Below are 19,072 nucleotides of genomic sequence, written 5' to 3'. Positions count from 1 at the left end.
ACATTACTTATCCTGTACTGATCCTGAGTTACATCCTGTATTATACTCCAGAGCTGCACTCACTATTCTGCTGGTGGTCACTTTGTACATACATTACTTATCCTGCACTGATCCTAAGTTATATCCAGTATTATACTCCAGAGCTGCCATCACTATTCTGCTGGTGGAGTCACTGCATATATACATTACTTATCCTGTACTGATCCTGAGTTATATTCAGTATTATACTCCAGAGCTGCACTCACTAACTGTTGGGGCAGTCACTATGTGCATACATTACTTATCCTGCACTGACTCTGAGTTACATCCAGTATTATACTCTAAAGCTATACTCCGTATACTGACTCCACCAGCAGAATAGTGAGTGCAGCTCTGGAGTATAATACAGGATGTAACTCAGGATCAGTACAGGATAAGTAATGTATATACTAGGGGAGTCCACCAGCAGAATAGTGAGTGCAGCTCTGGAGTATAATACAGGATGTAACTCAGGATCAGTACAGGATAAGTAATGTATATACTAGGGGAGTCCACCAGCAGAATAGTGAGTACAGCTCTGGAGTATAATACAGGATGTAACTCAGGATCAGTACAGGATAAGTAATGTATATACTAGGGGAGTCCACCAGCAGAATAGTGAGTACAGCTCTGGAGTATAATACAGGATGTAACTCAGGATCAGTACAGGATAAGTAATGTATGTACACAGTGACTCCATCAGCAGAATAGTGAGTGCAGCTCTGGAGTATAATGCGGAATGCAACTCAGGATCAGTACAGGATAAGTAATGGATATACACAGTGACTCCACCAGCAGAATAGTGAGTGCAGCTCTGGAGTATAATACAGGATGTAACTCGGGAAGAGTACAGGATAAGTAATATATATTCACAGACATTCCACCAGCAGAACAGTCAGAGGCAGCAACGGAGTACAGACCATAATCAGTACAGCATGTCTTCCAACATTAGAATTGCTGTTATTAAGCTCCACCCAGATGAGCCTATATGCCCCTCCCCTATAGGGCCTGCTTTGCGGGATGATTAGGACTTATTCTATAGTAAGCACTGCCTAGACTGAAGGGTATCCTCGCTGGTCACCTGTGTACATGTCTCCTGGTGTAACTCTCTCTTCTATTTCAGGAGTAAAGGAGTTCTTCACACATTCTCAGGAACTGAAACCAACAAAATCTGGCCGTACATCTACACGCTCCTGAGCGCCAAAGTCACACCGGTACACCCTGAGGACACCAGCCAAGCCTTCCGCCCTGAGGACCCCTAGACACCCTGGTTATTTATTGTTGTCTGTGTGCAGTATCCATGTGGTCCTCACTTTAATGAATCGTTTATGCTGTTTTGTTACGTTTTCTTCTCTTTTCAGGAGCTCTAAGCAATTGTTTTCTAAGTTCGTTCAGTGTTCCTCAGAGCGTCGGCGTTATGTCCGCTAACGAACTCTCTGCTGCAATCCTCTGGATATTTTTGAACATATCTATACGACGTATCTGTTATTACTGGCCTTGTGACCTTTGATATTATCTTGTATTTTTTGTGAAAATCTATATACATATATATATGTCAAAGTAGTTTTTTGTAAAAGATGTAAAGCATTATATTAATAGACGATGGGCCCCACGTACCAAAACTGTATCAGAGGGAGAAGGGACCTTGTTGCCCATGGGGACCAATTCGAGTTCAGCTTTCATTTACTAACCTGCATTGGGGTAATGAAACACAGACTCTGATTGGTTGGTATGGAACAGGGCTGCTTTGTCTTCAAAACACGTGAGGCCCATTGTACCTATACAGACCAAAGACAGTTAGAAATTACCTAGCGCAATGGGGCAGATTTATCAGTACTGACGCAGGGCATACTTCCCATTATTTGAATCCCCATGCAGGACATTTTTAAGCTCTGCTCTAGAAATGCCTATCTTGGGGCACCTTAATTTGAGCACTTTTACATGTAGTAATACAGATTAAAACTCTGATTTCCCCCCCCAATGTGATAAAGGTGCAGCTTCCTGCCTCACCGCTAACGACACATGCGGAGTACAAATATAGCTCACCACTACTAAAAAGTCACATGCGTGTAAAAGGTTTGAAGGACAAAATTTGCATAAGAATGCTGTCTGTAGCAAGTCTTCTGCAGGAGGAAAAAGGGCCCAGAACACTTCTTAATACCCAACAAGGGTCTAAGACGGGTACAATCCCCAGCTGAATTTTAGGGAATCGCTTCTGTGCTCTGGTGTCTACTGATAAGTGACCTTTCAAAAGTTCAGTTTGGTCCAAATTAGTTCAAACTAAATCTGAAGTTCACCAAAACTCCTAAAACTGCTGTATAACACTCAGTGTTACACAGGGCTTTTATGACTCTCAGACGGTGTTCTACACCAGTGTTCAGGACTGTTTCTGGTGGAACTTTGATAAAAGCTTGGTTTGGGCTTGTGCCGAATTAAAGCTTTAGCAAAGTTTGACCTAAAACATGGTTCTACTGGTTTGTTTAACTCAACACTACTGCTGTCTGGTGCCCTATCATCCCCTATGTCCAGATTAAGTAACGCAGCAGGTAGAGCCGGAGGATTGCATGGTGCTAAGAACCTAAGGCCTTCTTTAGTCCATCAGAAGGGTCATCTCATTAAGGCACCACACCCTGAAAGATCCTTATGACAAACCCTTGGGCAAAGTGAACAAGCAATACTAGTGGTGAAGAAAAATATTACAGCCTACTGAAATATTTCACCAAGCCAGAAGGCCGATATACAATAGAGGTGAGGGTGTGCAAATGTGCCGTTGTTCAGTGGGATGCCCTCGTAATTTTAGGCACTAAGGGGCCACCACTCCTGGAGCAATTCTGCATCTTGGGATTTCAAACTACTCGTCCCTGTTTTTCTTACCTGCGTCACATTGATACATCTGCCCCGGTATCTACAGTGAGGTTCTGATCAGATGATTCCCGGGTCTTGTGTTCTCCATTATTGAGAGCGGTGCAGACCCGGTGTATGAAGATTTATGGCACAAGAATTTTTTTTTTTTTCTCGCTATCATCATATCATCAAACATGATTAAAATACAAGTTCTTAGACTGTGTTTATTTGATTCATAGTTTTCCATTCTGTCTTATGTTACATATATGTGTATATGGTGGATGTACATATATACAAACAGCACATATACACTCACTGAAGCCACATATGTGTATATGTGGGATCACATATGGCAATGAATATACACTTGCATGCCTGTGTGTATATACCATATACGTTCTGTATGTGATCCTGAAACACTGTGATGCAGTTATCCATTCATGTGCAAGAGGAAAGATGAGGGCTGCTGAATACTTTTACTGACTAATCCTATTAGCCAGTCCTCCTTGGGTACCGGTTTATGGCCCTGAACAACTCTGAGGTTGTACAGTATATGGCCACGAGCCCTTAAAGTAACAACTTCTATTGTGACTCCGGAGTATTCTTAGATTGGTTATCACTTCCCTTCTCCGTTTGTTCTTGGCAGTTTTATATAAAAAGATCATTCAGCAGGGGGCGACACTACTCTTCCCAGGTGCTCTTTTTAGGACATTGAACAATAACTGAGTGTAGGTCCTTAAACTCTGCTGCATAAGGTCTGGAAATATTTCCTCTGTACAGGCATCGATTGAAAGGTAACATGAGGTACCAAAAGAAGCAGCTCTATACTGACTTGGGGTCCTTTTACATAAACAGATAATCTTGCCCGTGCTTGTTCCTCTGCTGATCGTTCAGTGTAAATAGCAGCCGTTCAGTACTCAATAGTCGCTATGTTAAGTCAATGGAGAGGGGCGGAGGAGCGCGAGGAGAGAAATCTCCTCCAGCCGCCCCACTGTAAGCCAGCCATACTAGCTCACGTGCAGCAGCAGGAGAGCGGGTATATGTGGGGACGAGTGTCGGGCATCGTGTCGTCTAAATGAGCCTTAAGACTGGCATTTCTAACACCGGTCTTAGTATAATTTTCTACGCTGTATTAGTTACATCTCGGCACCTCCAAGTGCCTTCAAAGAAATATACACCAGCTCCGACCAGGCATACGTTTTTGGCATAATTTACGGCAGTTTTATACATGAGTCTGTCGATCTCGAGCACACCCACTTCGCGGAAAAGCAGCAGGACCGGTGCAGAAAAAAACTAAAGTTGCATAGTTTCTGCGCAATCAGACATTGCGCTAAAATTTGTGACTTTTCTATGCTAGTATTATGGCGTAAAGTACATAGTAAATATTACCCTATCTCTCTTATCCTGTATTATACTCCAGAGCTGCACTCACTGTTCTGCTGGTGGAGTCATTGTGTACATACATTACTTATCCTGTACTGATCCTGAGTTACATTCTGTATTATACTCCAGAGCTGCACTCACTATTCTGCTGGTGGAGTCACTGTGTACATACATTACTTATCCTGTACTGATCCTGAGTTACATCCTGTATTATACTCCAGAGCTGCACTCACTATTCTGATGGTGGAGTTACTGTATACATTACTTATCCTGTACTGATCCTCAGTTACATCCTGTATTCTACTCCAGAGCTGCACTCATTATTCTGCTGGTGGAGTCGCTGTATACATACATTACTTATGCTGGACTGATCCTGAATTACATGCTGTATTATACTCCAGAGCTGCACTCACTATTCTATTACTCCTGGAACTAGTAAACCCGTCCTCATACAGCCTGCTAGCCAGAGGCGTAACTTGAAGCTCCTGGGCCCCAATGCAAACCTGTAACAGGGCCCCCAACTATAATGCTTTATTCATAGTACTGGGCTCCCTATATGGAGAAAAGAGGTCTTATGGGCCCCCTAAGGCTCCTGGGCCCGGGTGCAACTGCATCCCCTGCATCCTCTATAGTTACGCCCCTGCTCCTAACAACTTTGAACTTAGCTGAGCTTCTGTAATGCAGGGAGGCAGTTGTAGTTTTCTGTAATTATTATACAATCCCTGGAGTTAAAGCAAACTATGCAGACAGTGAATAAAGCCGGGCTCACACGACCGGATCGAATGCCGCATGCGGGAGGCCTGGCCGGTGACCCTGCATGCGGCAAGTAATGGCGTATGACCGCGGAGGCACGAAGGCAGTCATGCACAGTACAGCTTTTTTTCCCCTTCTGTTTGTATTTCCCATGCCAATGCGTAGCAATGACGCATTTACCCGCAGCTCATACGCAATTTAATTGTGTATGCGCTGCGGATATATCCGTGACCATAAGGCACAATGGGCTCTATGGTCGCGGATTCCACAGTAAAATAGAGCATGCTGTGATTTTTCTTCCGCTCACGGAATACACATTTTGTTCCCGCAAGTGTGAAGGAAAATTTGAAACTACATGCCTTTAATACCCACGTATTACCGTGGATCGTCTGCGTGGATGGCGAACACAGAATCCGCAATTCAAATCTGGTCATGTGAGACTGGCCTTAAGGCCCTTTCACACAGAATGATTCTCTTCAGATTCTCGCTGGATCACAGGAATCTGAACTAATCGTTCCGTGTAAACACTGCCAGCAACTGAACGACGAATGAGAATTCGTTCGCTTATCGTTCGGCAAGTTGCGGTAGTCATAATAATCAAATGACTATTCATCTATGCATGACAGCCTGCTTACTGTGAATGGAGGCGGGCAGCGGGAACAGTCACTACCCATCCGCTTCCATCCTCCAAGCCTTGATTGCTCCTGTGTCCAAGCGATTAAGCAAATAATTATCTCACTGGGACAACTGACACTAAAGCACCCAACGGTCATCCCGTGTAAAAGGGCCCGAAACCTACAGGACTAAGGATCAGTACACGATAATGTAATATATCCATAAAGCGACTCAACTTATGATGTAGTACGTAAACTAGAAAATGGTAATCAAAGGGGAAAATACACTATAAGCTTAGAATGGTGGAGTTGGAAGGGACCCCTAGGGTCATCGGGTCCAACCCCCTGCTCCGTGCAGGATCACTAAATCATCCCAGACAGATGTCTGTCCAGCCTTTGCTTTAATTAGTACAGTGGGGCATTGATCACCGACCAAACATGTATCTTGTAGAGAATAGGGTCCAGAGTAAATGGAATAACATGACAGGAGGTTCAGACTACCCCTCGGTTTCGTTTGTAGTCTGTAACTATGGATACACAAAATGGGAGGTGTTCTGCAAAGTTGCCTCGTTTTGTTTTTTCTAGATACATTGCAACAATGTAGAAGGAGTTTCAAAGCTGTTACACATTGCTTAAAGGAAAAAAAACGATATTCTTTGCCTTTAAGAATGTCGTTATTTTTTACATTTTCTTTCTGCACACAGCAGAGCCAGATTCCACACGCGGGAGCCCACGACGGAATCCGACCCTAACTGCGGTGGCGTCCGTGCGTCCCTGTCATTTCTGTTCTTCCTCTGTACTGCGGATGGACCCGGTGGCTCGCTGTTAGACATGCATAGTACAGATTTTTGTTTTAAAATTTTTTTATTTCCCCCGCCGTTGCTAGGCGATGATGCGGAATCCATGACTTGTCCACATGGAAGTCCTATGGCTTTCATTGACTTCAATGGAAGCTGTCCGCAGAAATTCCATGCAAAAATAGGGCATGCTGTGGCTTTTCCTCCATGAGCGGAAATCGCAATTGACTTCCCATAGCAGGCTATGGACGGTATTTGCTGCGGATCTGCGGTGTGGACGTCCGTCGTGGATTCCACAGCAAACATCCGCCCGTGTGCAGGCGGCCTAAGCTTATTGGGTGCACAGTCCGTGATCTTTCTGGCAGGCACCCTTGGCCTTTCCTCACTATCGTACTGAGAAGTTTTTGTGTGTGTCCATCATTCCTTACTTGTGCACATTCCATTCTCAGATTTCAACCGAAGTTTCTGGTAATGCTGGATTACAGGTGGGAGTGATTAACTCTTTATTGCACAAACCAAAGTCATGTCCCACTACTGCTGCAGGCCGGTGGGACCCCTCCTGGTGCACTGATATGTAATGCTGCATTTTTATTCAATTTTTTAGGATTAATAAAGATTTCCTATATGATGAAGCTTTTTGAATTTAAAAAAAATCACAAGGCAGGACGTGGGAGAAATCGCACTCTAGTTCTGTAGAGCTAACCGAAAAATTGCACAACACTGAGGTGAACCTTTTCAAGGACAGAGATTTTTCTTTTTTGACTTCCCACTTAAAATTTTTTTTTTAAATTATACAATTTTTGATTTTTCCCAATGACCTGTCTGTATGGAGGCTTGTATTTGTAGTTGTATTTTTTTAATGGTACTATTCAAAGTACAGAATAATGTCCTGAAAACATACATTTTTTAAAAGTTGGGTGAAATGGTAAAAAAGCAACTGTAGGATTTTTGGGGGCATTGATTTTACTAAGCTATGAATGCTATAAAAATAAATCTTTAGGGCTTATTCAGACGTCCATATATCGGTTGGGTTTTAACACCCGGCCAATATACGCTGTTCCTCTCTGCAGGGAGAGGAGATGGTCCGGGAGCAGTGAAGTCAGCGCCTGCCTCATCTCCTCACCACTATTTGTAATGGGAGGGGGTGGAACTTAGCTCCACCCCTATCCCACCCCTTCCATTGCAAACAGTGGCGAGGAGATGAGGCAGGCGATCAGTTCACTGCTCCTGTCCCGCCTCCTTGGCGTGAAAACCCGGCCGATATATGGACGTCTGAATAAGCCCTTATTCTATGGATCAGTGTGATAACAGCAATACCAAATTTATATATATATTTTTATACTTCACTATTTGAAAAAAATGTAAAAAAATTGCTTTTTGTCGCTATATTCTGACCCCCATAACTTTTGAGTTTTCCAATAATGGGCTTGTTTTTTTGTGGGGCGAGCTGCAGTTTCTATTGCAGTTTCTATTTGGGATACATACACATTTTTAATTACCTTTTATTAAATTTTTGGAGAAGATGGGATGACTTAAAAATGCAATTTTGGCATTGTGTATTTTTTTCTGACGACGTTCACCTGTTTCAATAGATTGGACTTTTACAGCCAAGCCAATATATTTTTATGTTCTTTTTTTAATTGTTACTTTTCCCACTACCGTATATGCATAAAAAATTAATTTTATTTTTTAGTCTTTTAAGTCTTAAAGTTTATTAAACTTAATATTTTTTTGGTTCGACTACAACACTTGAACTTCCAATCATCTGAACGCTTGTACAATATACTATGTTACTTTTGTATTGCAGTATATTGTTTATTAGAGCTTAAAGGGGTTGTGCCAAGTTATACATTATTACCTATGCACAGATGGGGGTTAACTTTATGATTGTTGGGTGCCGACTACTAAGACTGCCACCAATCCCGTGAACGGGGTCCTCAGGTCTCCTTCACACGGGCGACAAAGTCGCGTGATTTTGTGGCCTTGCTACAATGCTACAAATCGCATGTATGTGAAGCCCATGCTTTCCTATCGGTTCCTTCACACATGCGATGTTTTCTAGCATGCTACAACCCGATACAAAAACCTCGCAGGTCCAGCGATATGCCTGCAACTCGTGAGGTTTTGTAGTCCATGTTTCCCTATGGAGCCTTCCTCTCTGCTGCATCACATCACACAAAAACGCAATTTTTGTGCAGTGCGATGCAACTTTGACAGTAGGAAATCCTACTGTCAAAGGCTAATCTAAGCCCTAGCTGCAGAAGAAAATGTAAAAAAAAACATACATCACCTTATAAGCGCTCGCCGCCGCCGCGGTTTCTCCATGGGTCCCGCCACTATTTCTTTTCATCATCTTTTGGCCAGGGATTGAAAAATCCCACCTCCTAGAAGTGCTGGCTGTAATTGGCTGATGCTTAGCCAATCACAGCCAGTGCTTGATGAATGGCTGTCATTCAACCAATCACAGTCATTCATCGAGTGCTGGCTGGGATTGGCTAAATGTCAGCCAATCACAGCCAGCGCTTCCCCGGCCAGAAGATGATGAAGAGAAACCATTCCGGGGACCGAGAAGAAGAAGCTGCAGCAGCGCCCCAGACAATGCAGGAGAGGTGATGTATACTCATTTTTTAACTTTTTTTCTTCAGCTACAGCATATTTTTGGGGTAGGGCTTATATTTCAAGCGCCCCTCCCCTTCCCAAAAATCCTTGCATGTGATGCTACAAAGTCATGCGACTTTGTAGCGCTACAAAATCACAGTCTTGCCGCGAAAAGACACAGCGATATCACACAGACCAGTGATGCGATAACACTACAATTTTCTCACGCCGACGCCGTGTCACCCATGTGAAGGAGGCCTTAAGGTGCTCACATGAATAGAGCGGAGGACGCGCATGCTTGCTCTGTGAATTTCAGTGGCAGTGCTGGAGATAGCCGAGTGCATGTACTCAGCTATTTCTGGTGCTTCCATTGAAGTGAACGGCGCGGCATCCCCCTCTCCATTCATGCAGAGATCTTTGGGACCCCCATTCTCAGGATTGGTAAGGATCCCAGCGCTCCAACATCCAACGATCATAAAGCTATCCCCTATCATGTGGATGAGGATTAACTTTGTAACTTGGCATAACCCTTTACAGGGGTATTCCCATCGCACTATGTTATCCCTTAACCACAGCATACAGAATAACTTGCGGATTGGTGGGGGTCCCACTGCTGGCACCCTCACCAATGCTGACATTGCAACCCCAGTGCATCTCAAAGTGCGGACAATCAAGGACATGCACAAATGCATCTGCTCCTTTCACTTCAGTGGGGCTGCTGTAGATAGCCGACAACTGGAACTCAGTTGCAGTAACTCCAGTGCTCCCATTGAAGTGAATGAGATGCACATTTGCGTCCTCCACTACCCCACCCTTGACGACGCGCCGGGGCTGCATTATAGATGAAGGCTGTGCTGAAATATATCCTTGGACGACTGAATAGAATTTTCAACAACTTGTCAAGAAGAAGACAACGCAGACTGGAGGTGAAAATGGTAGAGGTCCTGCATTCTAATCATTATCAACTATCCTTGGATTTACTAAGGGCCGCTGAGATTACACTAGTATATACCGCAGATTCCTTCAGTCTGGCATCTTGTAGTCCATAAATCATGACAGTTTGGCATATTTCCAATATATAACTTCCGGGTCATCTGACAATACACAGAGGACGGTGCAGGAACGCCAGCATTTGTGTCATCTTCCTGGTTGATCCTTATTTTTCTACGACTATATAATACAGAATATTTGACAATCTGGCACCTATCGGTCCCTCTAAATGCCAGATTAAAGGAATTTTACTGTCAAAATTTTTCTAGGTAGCGATAAGTTTTAATACATTACTGAACAAGCAATGAATGAAAATAAATGACAGATTTCACGTTTCATGTGTGACATTAATGCGTCTCTTTCCTCATTTGTATAATCGGTGTCCGTTTTTTAATTAATGAAACCCTTAACCCTTTGCAATCCAATTTTGGATTCGGGGTTTCCTAAGGGGCTTTCTCTTTATGCCATTATACAATGGCGCCATGTGCTGGCTAGAGCCAGTACTGCGGTATGGGACATTCTAGAGAGGCCTCCCGACAACAGAGCGGCCAGTAATGTACAGTAAGACTACCCTGCCGGACGTCTTCCGATATCGGAGCTGTACAGACTTCAATCAGAATGTCTTTAGACATCAAACAGTGGATTGGAAGGGGTTAATCTGCAGTTTCTTTACATCTCTTTGCAACTGACTTTCGAGTTCTAAATTCTGTAACATTTTTTATACTTTGTTTCAGTTCTTCATCATTTTCAAAATCTCTATTTGCTGTCAGCTGACTTTGGTGCATTAGTGTATCTCTAGCTCTGCATTTCTATCCCTTGGACATGATTAAGATGCGGTTTCAGCATCTAGTTAAGGCTGCATGTCCACGGGTGGGCTTCTGCCAGCGATAAATTGATGGCGAATCACGCTGTCTGAAGCTTTCCATAGCATTGCTATGGAAAGTGCAGCTGCAGCGTCCACGAGCGGAGAATCATAGCAATTCTCCGCTGGCGAGATTCAAATCGCATCATGCTGCGATTTTTCGCGGTGAGCCTTTCAGATGGGCTCAGTGCAGAGAATCGTCTGCTTCCCGGCGGCTCCCGCGGTGGAGATCTGTTGCAGGATATCGCTATGCCTGTGGACAGGCAGCCTTAAAGCAAACCTCTAGTCCAGGAAAAACAAGTAAGGCCGAACTACTTCTCTAACTACATGATGCACTCTGTGCTTGAGGATGCATTGGTAGTCTAAGACACTCCCTGCAGTTTTGATTGGTTAATGCTGCTCATGTGAGTAACACTGGTCAATCAAAGCAGGTGCAGTGTCTTAGAGCAGGATCACACAAGCGTAATTTCATTGTGTATTGCGTGGTGAATGGAATCAATGAAAGTACATTTATATTCATTGATCCATTCATACTTGCGAATGGATATAAAGATTGCGTACAATATACGCATAAAAAAGAACATAGCGTGTTCTATTTAACCACGTATTACGCGCGATTGAGCCATATTGTTCTCTATGTGCAGCATTAATATGCAACGTTGCTATGCAAAAGAGCAGGGAATTAAAAAGAACGAATGAAACAAGAAAGACATGTCGCAGCATTTTACTAAATGTTCGTGTGAGCGCGGCCTTAGACTAATAATGCATACTAAAGCACTATATGCATCAGGTAGCCAAAGATGTCGTTCAGCCATCTTTATTTGCCCAGGATCGGAGTGTCACTTTTAAGATGTGTTCCCATCTAGGAGATGACAGAAATGGCGTAATACAGTCTGCTTGGTTATTCCTATCCTCCCGAATATCTCTGGCAACTCTATTCAGGGTGGCCAGTGGTCGTCGGGGCACTAATTGCAAGTAGGTGTGGGTCCCAGAGATGAGAATCACACCTATCAGACCTCTATGGCTTCTCCTGTAGATATGCCACAAACATCTAAGATGAGAATACCCCTATAAACCATTAATTTCCCCATGCACTGATGAGCAGAGATCTTAAAAACCAGCAACTAGAAAGGCAAAGTACATGAAAAAGCTGAAGGAATGTTCAGTATACAGGAGAATGGCGATGAGAGTTGGAGCTCAAATTCTAGGAGGACTTGATCCTAATGGCAGAAGACCACATCGGTTACAATCTAGGAGCTCAGAGACCCCCACTGTTGCTAACAAACAGCTCCATTTGCTTCACTGAGGGTCGAGCCCATTGGCATGTATGTAAATGTACTTTCTGTATGAAAAGGGTTTTCCAGGATTCCAATATGGATGACTTATAAATATTGTAGACAAACTCCCACATATCAGATATTGATGACCTATGCTACGAATAGACAACACTACAGAAGTCCCGTAAAACCTCTTTAAATCAGAGAGATGATTCATAACTATAGATTATTGTCTTACATCTTGAATTTTGCAGAATCACATATTAAATGTTCTTTAGCGCCCCCTGGTGTTTCTTGTTAAGGCAAAACAGATTGCTAAAGATCTTGGCGAGGTAGAGAGATTTTTTGCTAAATCTTATCTGTACTGAGTGGAAAAAGCAAACAAGATCAGCCTACTACAGAAAAAAAAATCACAGACCATGACGAAGAGATGACAAGTTGCAAGATAACACTGATCAAGATGGTGGAATGTCAGTAACTAGCACCACAGTGGAGAGAAGAGAAATAAAATAAGAAATGCATAGGGATTTAATACTGCCCCCCCCCCCCCCCCCGTGTACAACAATATAACTACTGTAAAACAGCTGCTATGTAAAACAAATTTAGCTACTATAATACTGACCCTATATACATGAATATAACTACTATAATACTACCGCACTGTGTACAAGAATGTAACTACTATAATACTGCCCTCTATGTACAAGAATATAACTACTATAATACTGCCCCCTATGTACAAGAATATAACTACTATAATACTGCCCCTATGTACAAGAATATAACTACTATAATACTGCCCCCTATGTACAAGAATATAAGTACTATAATACTGCCCCTATGTACAAGAATGTAACTACTATAATACTGCTCCTATGTACAAGAATATAACTACTATAATACTACCGCACTGTGTACAAGAATGTAACTACTATAATACTGCCCTCTATGTACAAGAATATAAATACTATAATACTGCACCTATGTACAAGAATATATCTACTATAAGGCGCCTGCACACGAGCGGAAATCCCGCCGCGGGATTTCCGCCGCTGAAAGTTTGCATAGGAGTGCATTAAAATACGCACTCCTATGCAGACGGCCGCGGTTTGGCCGTGCGAAATCTCGCGTGGCAAACAAACCGCGGCATGTCCTAATTTTCTGCGGGGCACGCACTCACCCGGCCGCCGACTCCGGTCTGCGCATGCGTCGGCTGCGCGGCAGCCGGCACATGAAAGAGCCGGGGCCGCCAGGCGCGGGTGAGTACGCGCTCGTCCCTGCAGGCGCTCGGGTCGGATCGCGCGGCGAGAATTCTCGCTGCCGGATCCGACCCGCTCGTCTGCAGGCGGCCTAATACTGCCCCTATGTACAAGAATATAACTACTATAATACAACTTCTATGTACAAGAATATAACTACTATAATACTGCCTCCTATGTACAAGAATATAACTACTATAATACTGGCCTCTATGTACAATAATATAACTACTATAATACTGCCTCCTTTGTACAAGAATATAACTGCTATAATACTGCCCTCTATGTACAATAATATAACTACTATAATACTGCCCCCTATGTACAAGAATATAACTACTATAATACTGCCTCCTATGTACAAGAATATAACTACTATAATACTGCTCCTGTGTACAAGAATATAACTACTATAATACTGCCCCCTATGTACAAGAATATATCTACTATAATACTGTCCCTTATGTACAAGAATATAAGTACTATAATACTGACCCCTATGTACAAAACTATAACTACTATAATACTGCTCCTATGTACAAGAATATAACTACTAGAATACTGCCCCATATGTACAAGAATATAACTACTATAATACTGCTTCTATGTACAAGAATATACCTACTATAATACCATCCCCTATGTACAAGAATATAACTACTATAATACTGCCCCCTATGTACAAGAATATAACTACTATAATACTGCCCCATATGTACAATAATATAATTAATATAATACTGCTCCCCTATGTACAAGAATATAACGACTATAATACTGTCCCCTATGTACAAGAATATAACTACTATAATACTGCCCCGATGTACAAGAATATAACTACTATAATACTGCCCCCTATGTACAAGAATATAACTACTATAATACTGTTCCTATGTACAAGAATATAACTACTATAATACTGCCCCTATGTACAAGAATATAACTACTATAATACTGCCCCCTATGTATAAGAATATAACTACTATAATACTGCCCCTATGTACAAGAATATAACTACTATAATACTGCCCCCTATGTAGAAGAATACAGCTACTATAATATTGCCCCCTATATGCAAGAATATAACTACTATAATACTGCCCCTATGTACAAGAATATCACTACTATAATACTGCCCCCTATGGTCAAGAATATAATTACTATAATACTGCCCCTATGTACAATAATATAACTACTATAATACTGCCCCTATGTACAAGAATATAACTACTATAATACTGCCCCCTATGTACAAGAATATAACTACTATAATACTGCCCCTACGTACAAGAATATAACTACTATAATACTGCCCCCTATGTACAAGAATATAACTACTATAATACTGCCCCTATGTACAAGAATATAACTACTATAATACTGCCCCTATGTACAAGAATATAACTACTATAATACGGCCCCCTATGTATAAGAATATAACTACTATAATACTGCCTCCTATGTACAAGAATATAACTACTATAATACTGCCCCTATGTAGAAGAATATAGCTACTAAAATATTGCCCCCTATATACAAGAATATAACTACTATAATACTGCCCCCTATGTATAAGAATATAACTACGATAATACTGCCTCCTATGTACAAGAATATAACTACTATAATACTGCCCCCTATGTAGAAGAATATAGCTACTATAAAATTGCCCCCTATATACAAGAATATAAGTACTATAATACTGCCCCTATGTACAAGAATATAACTACTATAATACTGCCCCCTATGTAAAAGAATATGACTACTATAATACTGCTCCATATTTACAAGAATATAATTACTATAATACTGCCCCTATGTACAATAATATAACTACTATAATACTGCCCCCTATGTACATGAATATAACTACTATAATACTGCCCCTATGTACAAGAATATAACTATTGTAATAGTGCTGCTATGTACAAGAATATAGCTACTATGATAATAATGCCCCCTATGTACAAGAATATAACTACTATAATACTGCCCCCTATGTACAATAATATAATTAATATAATACTGCTCCCCTATGTACAAGAATATAACTACTATAATACTGCCCCCTATGTACAAGAATATAACTACTATAATACTGCCCCCTATGTACAAGAATATAACTACTATAACACTGCTCCCTATGTGCAGGAATATAACTACTATAATATTGTCCCCTATATACAGGAATATAACTACTATAATACTGCCCCTATGTACAAGAATATAACTACTATAATACTGCCTCCTATGTACAAGAATATAACTATTATAATACTGCCCTCTATGTACAAGAACATAACTACTATAATACTGCCCCCTATGTACAAGAACAAAACTACTATAATACTTCCTCCTATGTACAGGAATATAACTACTATAATACTGCCCCTATGTACAAGAATATAACTACTATAATACTGCCCCCTATGTATAAGAATATAACTACTATAATACTGCCCCTATGTGCAAGAATATAACTACTATAATACTGCCCCTTATGTACAAGAATATAGCTACTATAATATTGCCCCGTATATACAATAATATAACTACTATAATACTGCCCCTATGTACAAGAATATAACTACTATAATACTGCCCCCTATGTACAAGAATATAGCTACTATGATAATAATGCCCCCTATGTACAAGGATATAACTACTATAATACTGCCCCCTATGTACAAGAATATAACTACTATAATACTGCCCCATATGTACAAGAATGTAATTAATATAATACTGCTCCCCCATGTACAAGAATATAACTACTATAATACTTCCCCCTATGTACAAGAATATAACGACTATAATACTGCCCCTATGTACAAGAATATAACTACTATAATACTGCCCCCTATGTACAAGAATATAGCTACTATGATAATAGTGCCCCCTATGTACAATAATATAACTAATATAATACTGCTCCTATGTACAAGAATATAACTACTATAATACTGCCCCCTATGTACAAGAATATAACTACTATAATACTGCTCCTATGTACAAGAATATAACTACTATAATACTGCCCCTATGTAGAAGAATATAAGTACTATAATACTGCTCCTCTGTACAAGAATATAACTACTATAATACTGCCCCCTATATATAAGAATATAGCTACTATAATACTGCCCCCTATGTACAAGAATATAACTACTCTAATACTGCCCCTCTATGTACAAGAATATAACTACTATAATACTGCTCCTATGTACAAGAATATAACTACTATAATACTGCCCCCCTATGTACAAGAATATAACTACTATAATACTGCCTCCTATGTACAAGAATATAACTACTATAATACTGCCCCCTATGTAGAAGAATATAGCTACTATAATATTGCCCCTATATACAAGAATATAACTACTATAATACTGCCCCCTATGTATAAGAATATAAGTACTATAATACTGCCTCCTATGTACAAGAATATAACTACTATAATACTGGCCCCTATGTAGAAGAATATAGCTACTATAAAATTGCCCCCTATGTACAAGAATATAACTACTATAATACCACTCCTATGTATAATAATATAACTACTATAATACTGCTCCTATGTACAAGAATATAACTACTATAATACTGCCCCCTATGTACAAGAATATAACTACTATAATACTGCTCTTATGTACAAGAATATAACTACTATAATACTGCCCCTATGTACAAGAATATAACTACTATAATACTGCCCCTATGTACAAGAATATAACTACTATAATACGGCCCCCTATGTATAAGAATATAACTACTATAATACTGCCTCCTATGTACAAGAATATAACTACTATAATACTGCCCCTATGTAGAAGAATATAGCTACTAAAATATTGCCCCCTATATACAAGAATATAACTACTGTAATACTGCCCCCTATGTATAAGAATATAACTACGATAATACTGCCTCCTATGTACAAGAATATAACTACTATAATACTGCCCCCTATGTAGAAGAATATAGCTACTATAAAATTGCCCCCTATATACAAGAATATAACTACTATAATACTGACCCTATGTACAAGAATATAACTACTATAATACTGCCCCCTATGTAAAAGAATATGACTATTATAATACTGCTCCATATTTACAAGAATATAATTACTATAATACTGCCCCTATGTACAATAATATAACTACTATAATACTGCCCCCTATGTACATGAATATAACTACTATAATACTGCCCCTATGTACAAGAATATAACTATTGTAATAGTGCTGCTATGTACAAGAATATAGCTACTATGATAATAATGCCCCCTATGTACAAGAATATAACTACTATAATACTGCCCCCTATGTACAATAATATAATTAATATAATACTGCTCCCCTATGTACAAGAATATAACTACTATAATACTGCCCCCTATGTACAAGAATATAACTACTATAATTCTGCCCCCTATGTACAAGAATATAGCTACTATAATATTGTCCCCTATATACAGGAATATAACTACTATAATACTGCCCCTATGTACAAGAATATAACTACTATAATACTGCCTCCTATGTACAAGAATATAACTTTTATAATACTGCCCTCTATGTACAAGAATATAACTACTATAATACTGCCCCCTATGTACAAGAACATAACTACTATAATACTTCCTCCTATGTACAGGAATATAACTACTATAATACTGCCCCTATGTACAAGAATATAACTACTATAATACTGCCCCCTATGTATAAGAATATAACTACTATAATACTGCCCCTATGTGCAAGAATATAACTACTATAATACTGCCCCTTATGTACAAGAATATAGCTACTATAATATTGCCCCGTATATACAATAATATAACTACTATAATACTGACCGTATGTACAAGAATATAACTACTATAATACTGCTCCTATGTACAAGAATATAGCTACTATGATAATAATGCCCCCTATGTACAAGAATATAACTGCTATAATACTGCCCCCTATGTACAAGAATATAACTACTATAATACTGCCCCATATGTACAAGAATGTAATTAATATAATACTGCTCCCCTATGTACAAGAATATAACTACTATAATACTGCCCCCTATGTACAAGAATATAACTACTATAATACTGCCCCTATGTACAAGAATATAACTACTATAATACTGCCCCTATGTAGAAGAATATAAGTACTATAATACTGCCCCCTATATATAAGAATATAGCTACTATAATACTGCCCCCTATGTAGAAGAATATAACTACTATAATACTGCCCCCTATGTACAAGAATATAGCTACTATAATAATAATGCCCCCTATGTACAATAATATAACTAATATAATACTGCTCCTATGTACAAGAATATAACTACTATAATACTGCCCCCTATGTACAAGAATATAACTACTATAATACTGCTCCTATGTACAAGAATATAACTACTATAATACTGCCCCTATGTAGAAGAATATAAGTACTATAATACTGCCCCCTGTATATAAGAATATAGCTACTATAATACTGCCCCCTATGTACAAGAATATAACTACTCTAATACTGCCCCTCTATGTACAAGAATATAACTACTATAATACTGCTCCTATGTACAAGAATATAACTACTATAATACTGCCCCCTATGTACAAGAATATAACTACTATAATACTGCCTCCTATGTACAAGAATATAAC

The 19,072-nt window shown here is 39.9% G+C and overlaps 1 protein-coding gene across 3 annotated transcripts in view; it reads left to right on the top strand.

Annotated features, from left to right (window-relative positions):
• AK4 (adenylate kinase 4) overlaps nucleotides 1-3,085 on the top strand; it is a 74,278-nt gene extending 71,193 nt beyond the window's left edge. For all 3 annotated transcript variants that reach the window (XM_066597679.1, XM_066597680.1, XM_066597681.1), the window contains exon 6: nucleotides 1,142-3,085. In XM_066597679.1, coding sequence (XP_066453776.1) covers nucleotides 1,142-1,280 — 139 coding nt within the window. In that variant the 3' untranslated portion in view covers nucleotides 1,281-3,085. The remainder of the gene's footprint in view (nucleotides 1-1,141) is intronic.
• Nucleotides 3,086-19,072: the final 15,987 nt, after the last annotated feature.

The sequence above is a fragment of the Eleutherodactylus coqui genome, chromosome 3, assembly GCF_035609145.1.
Source record: "Eleutherodactylus coqui strain aEleCoq1 chromosome 3, aEleCoq1.hap1, whole genome shotgun sequence".
NCBI classification, from domain to species: Eukaryota; Metazoa; Chordata; class Amphibia; order Anura; family Eleutherodactylidae; genus Eleutherodactylus; species Eleutherodactylus coqui.
This window is presented reverse-complemented; position numbering and strand designations above follow the sequence as displayed.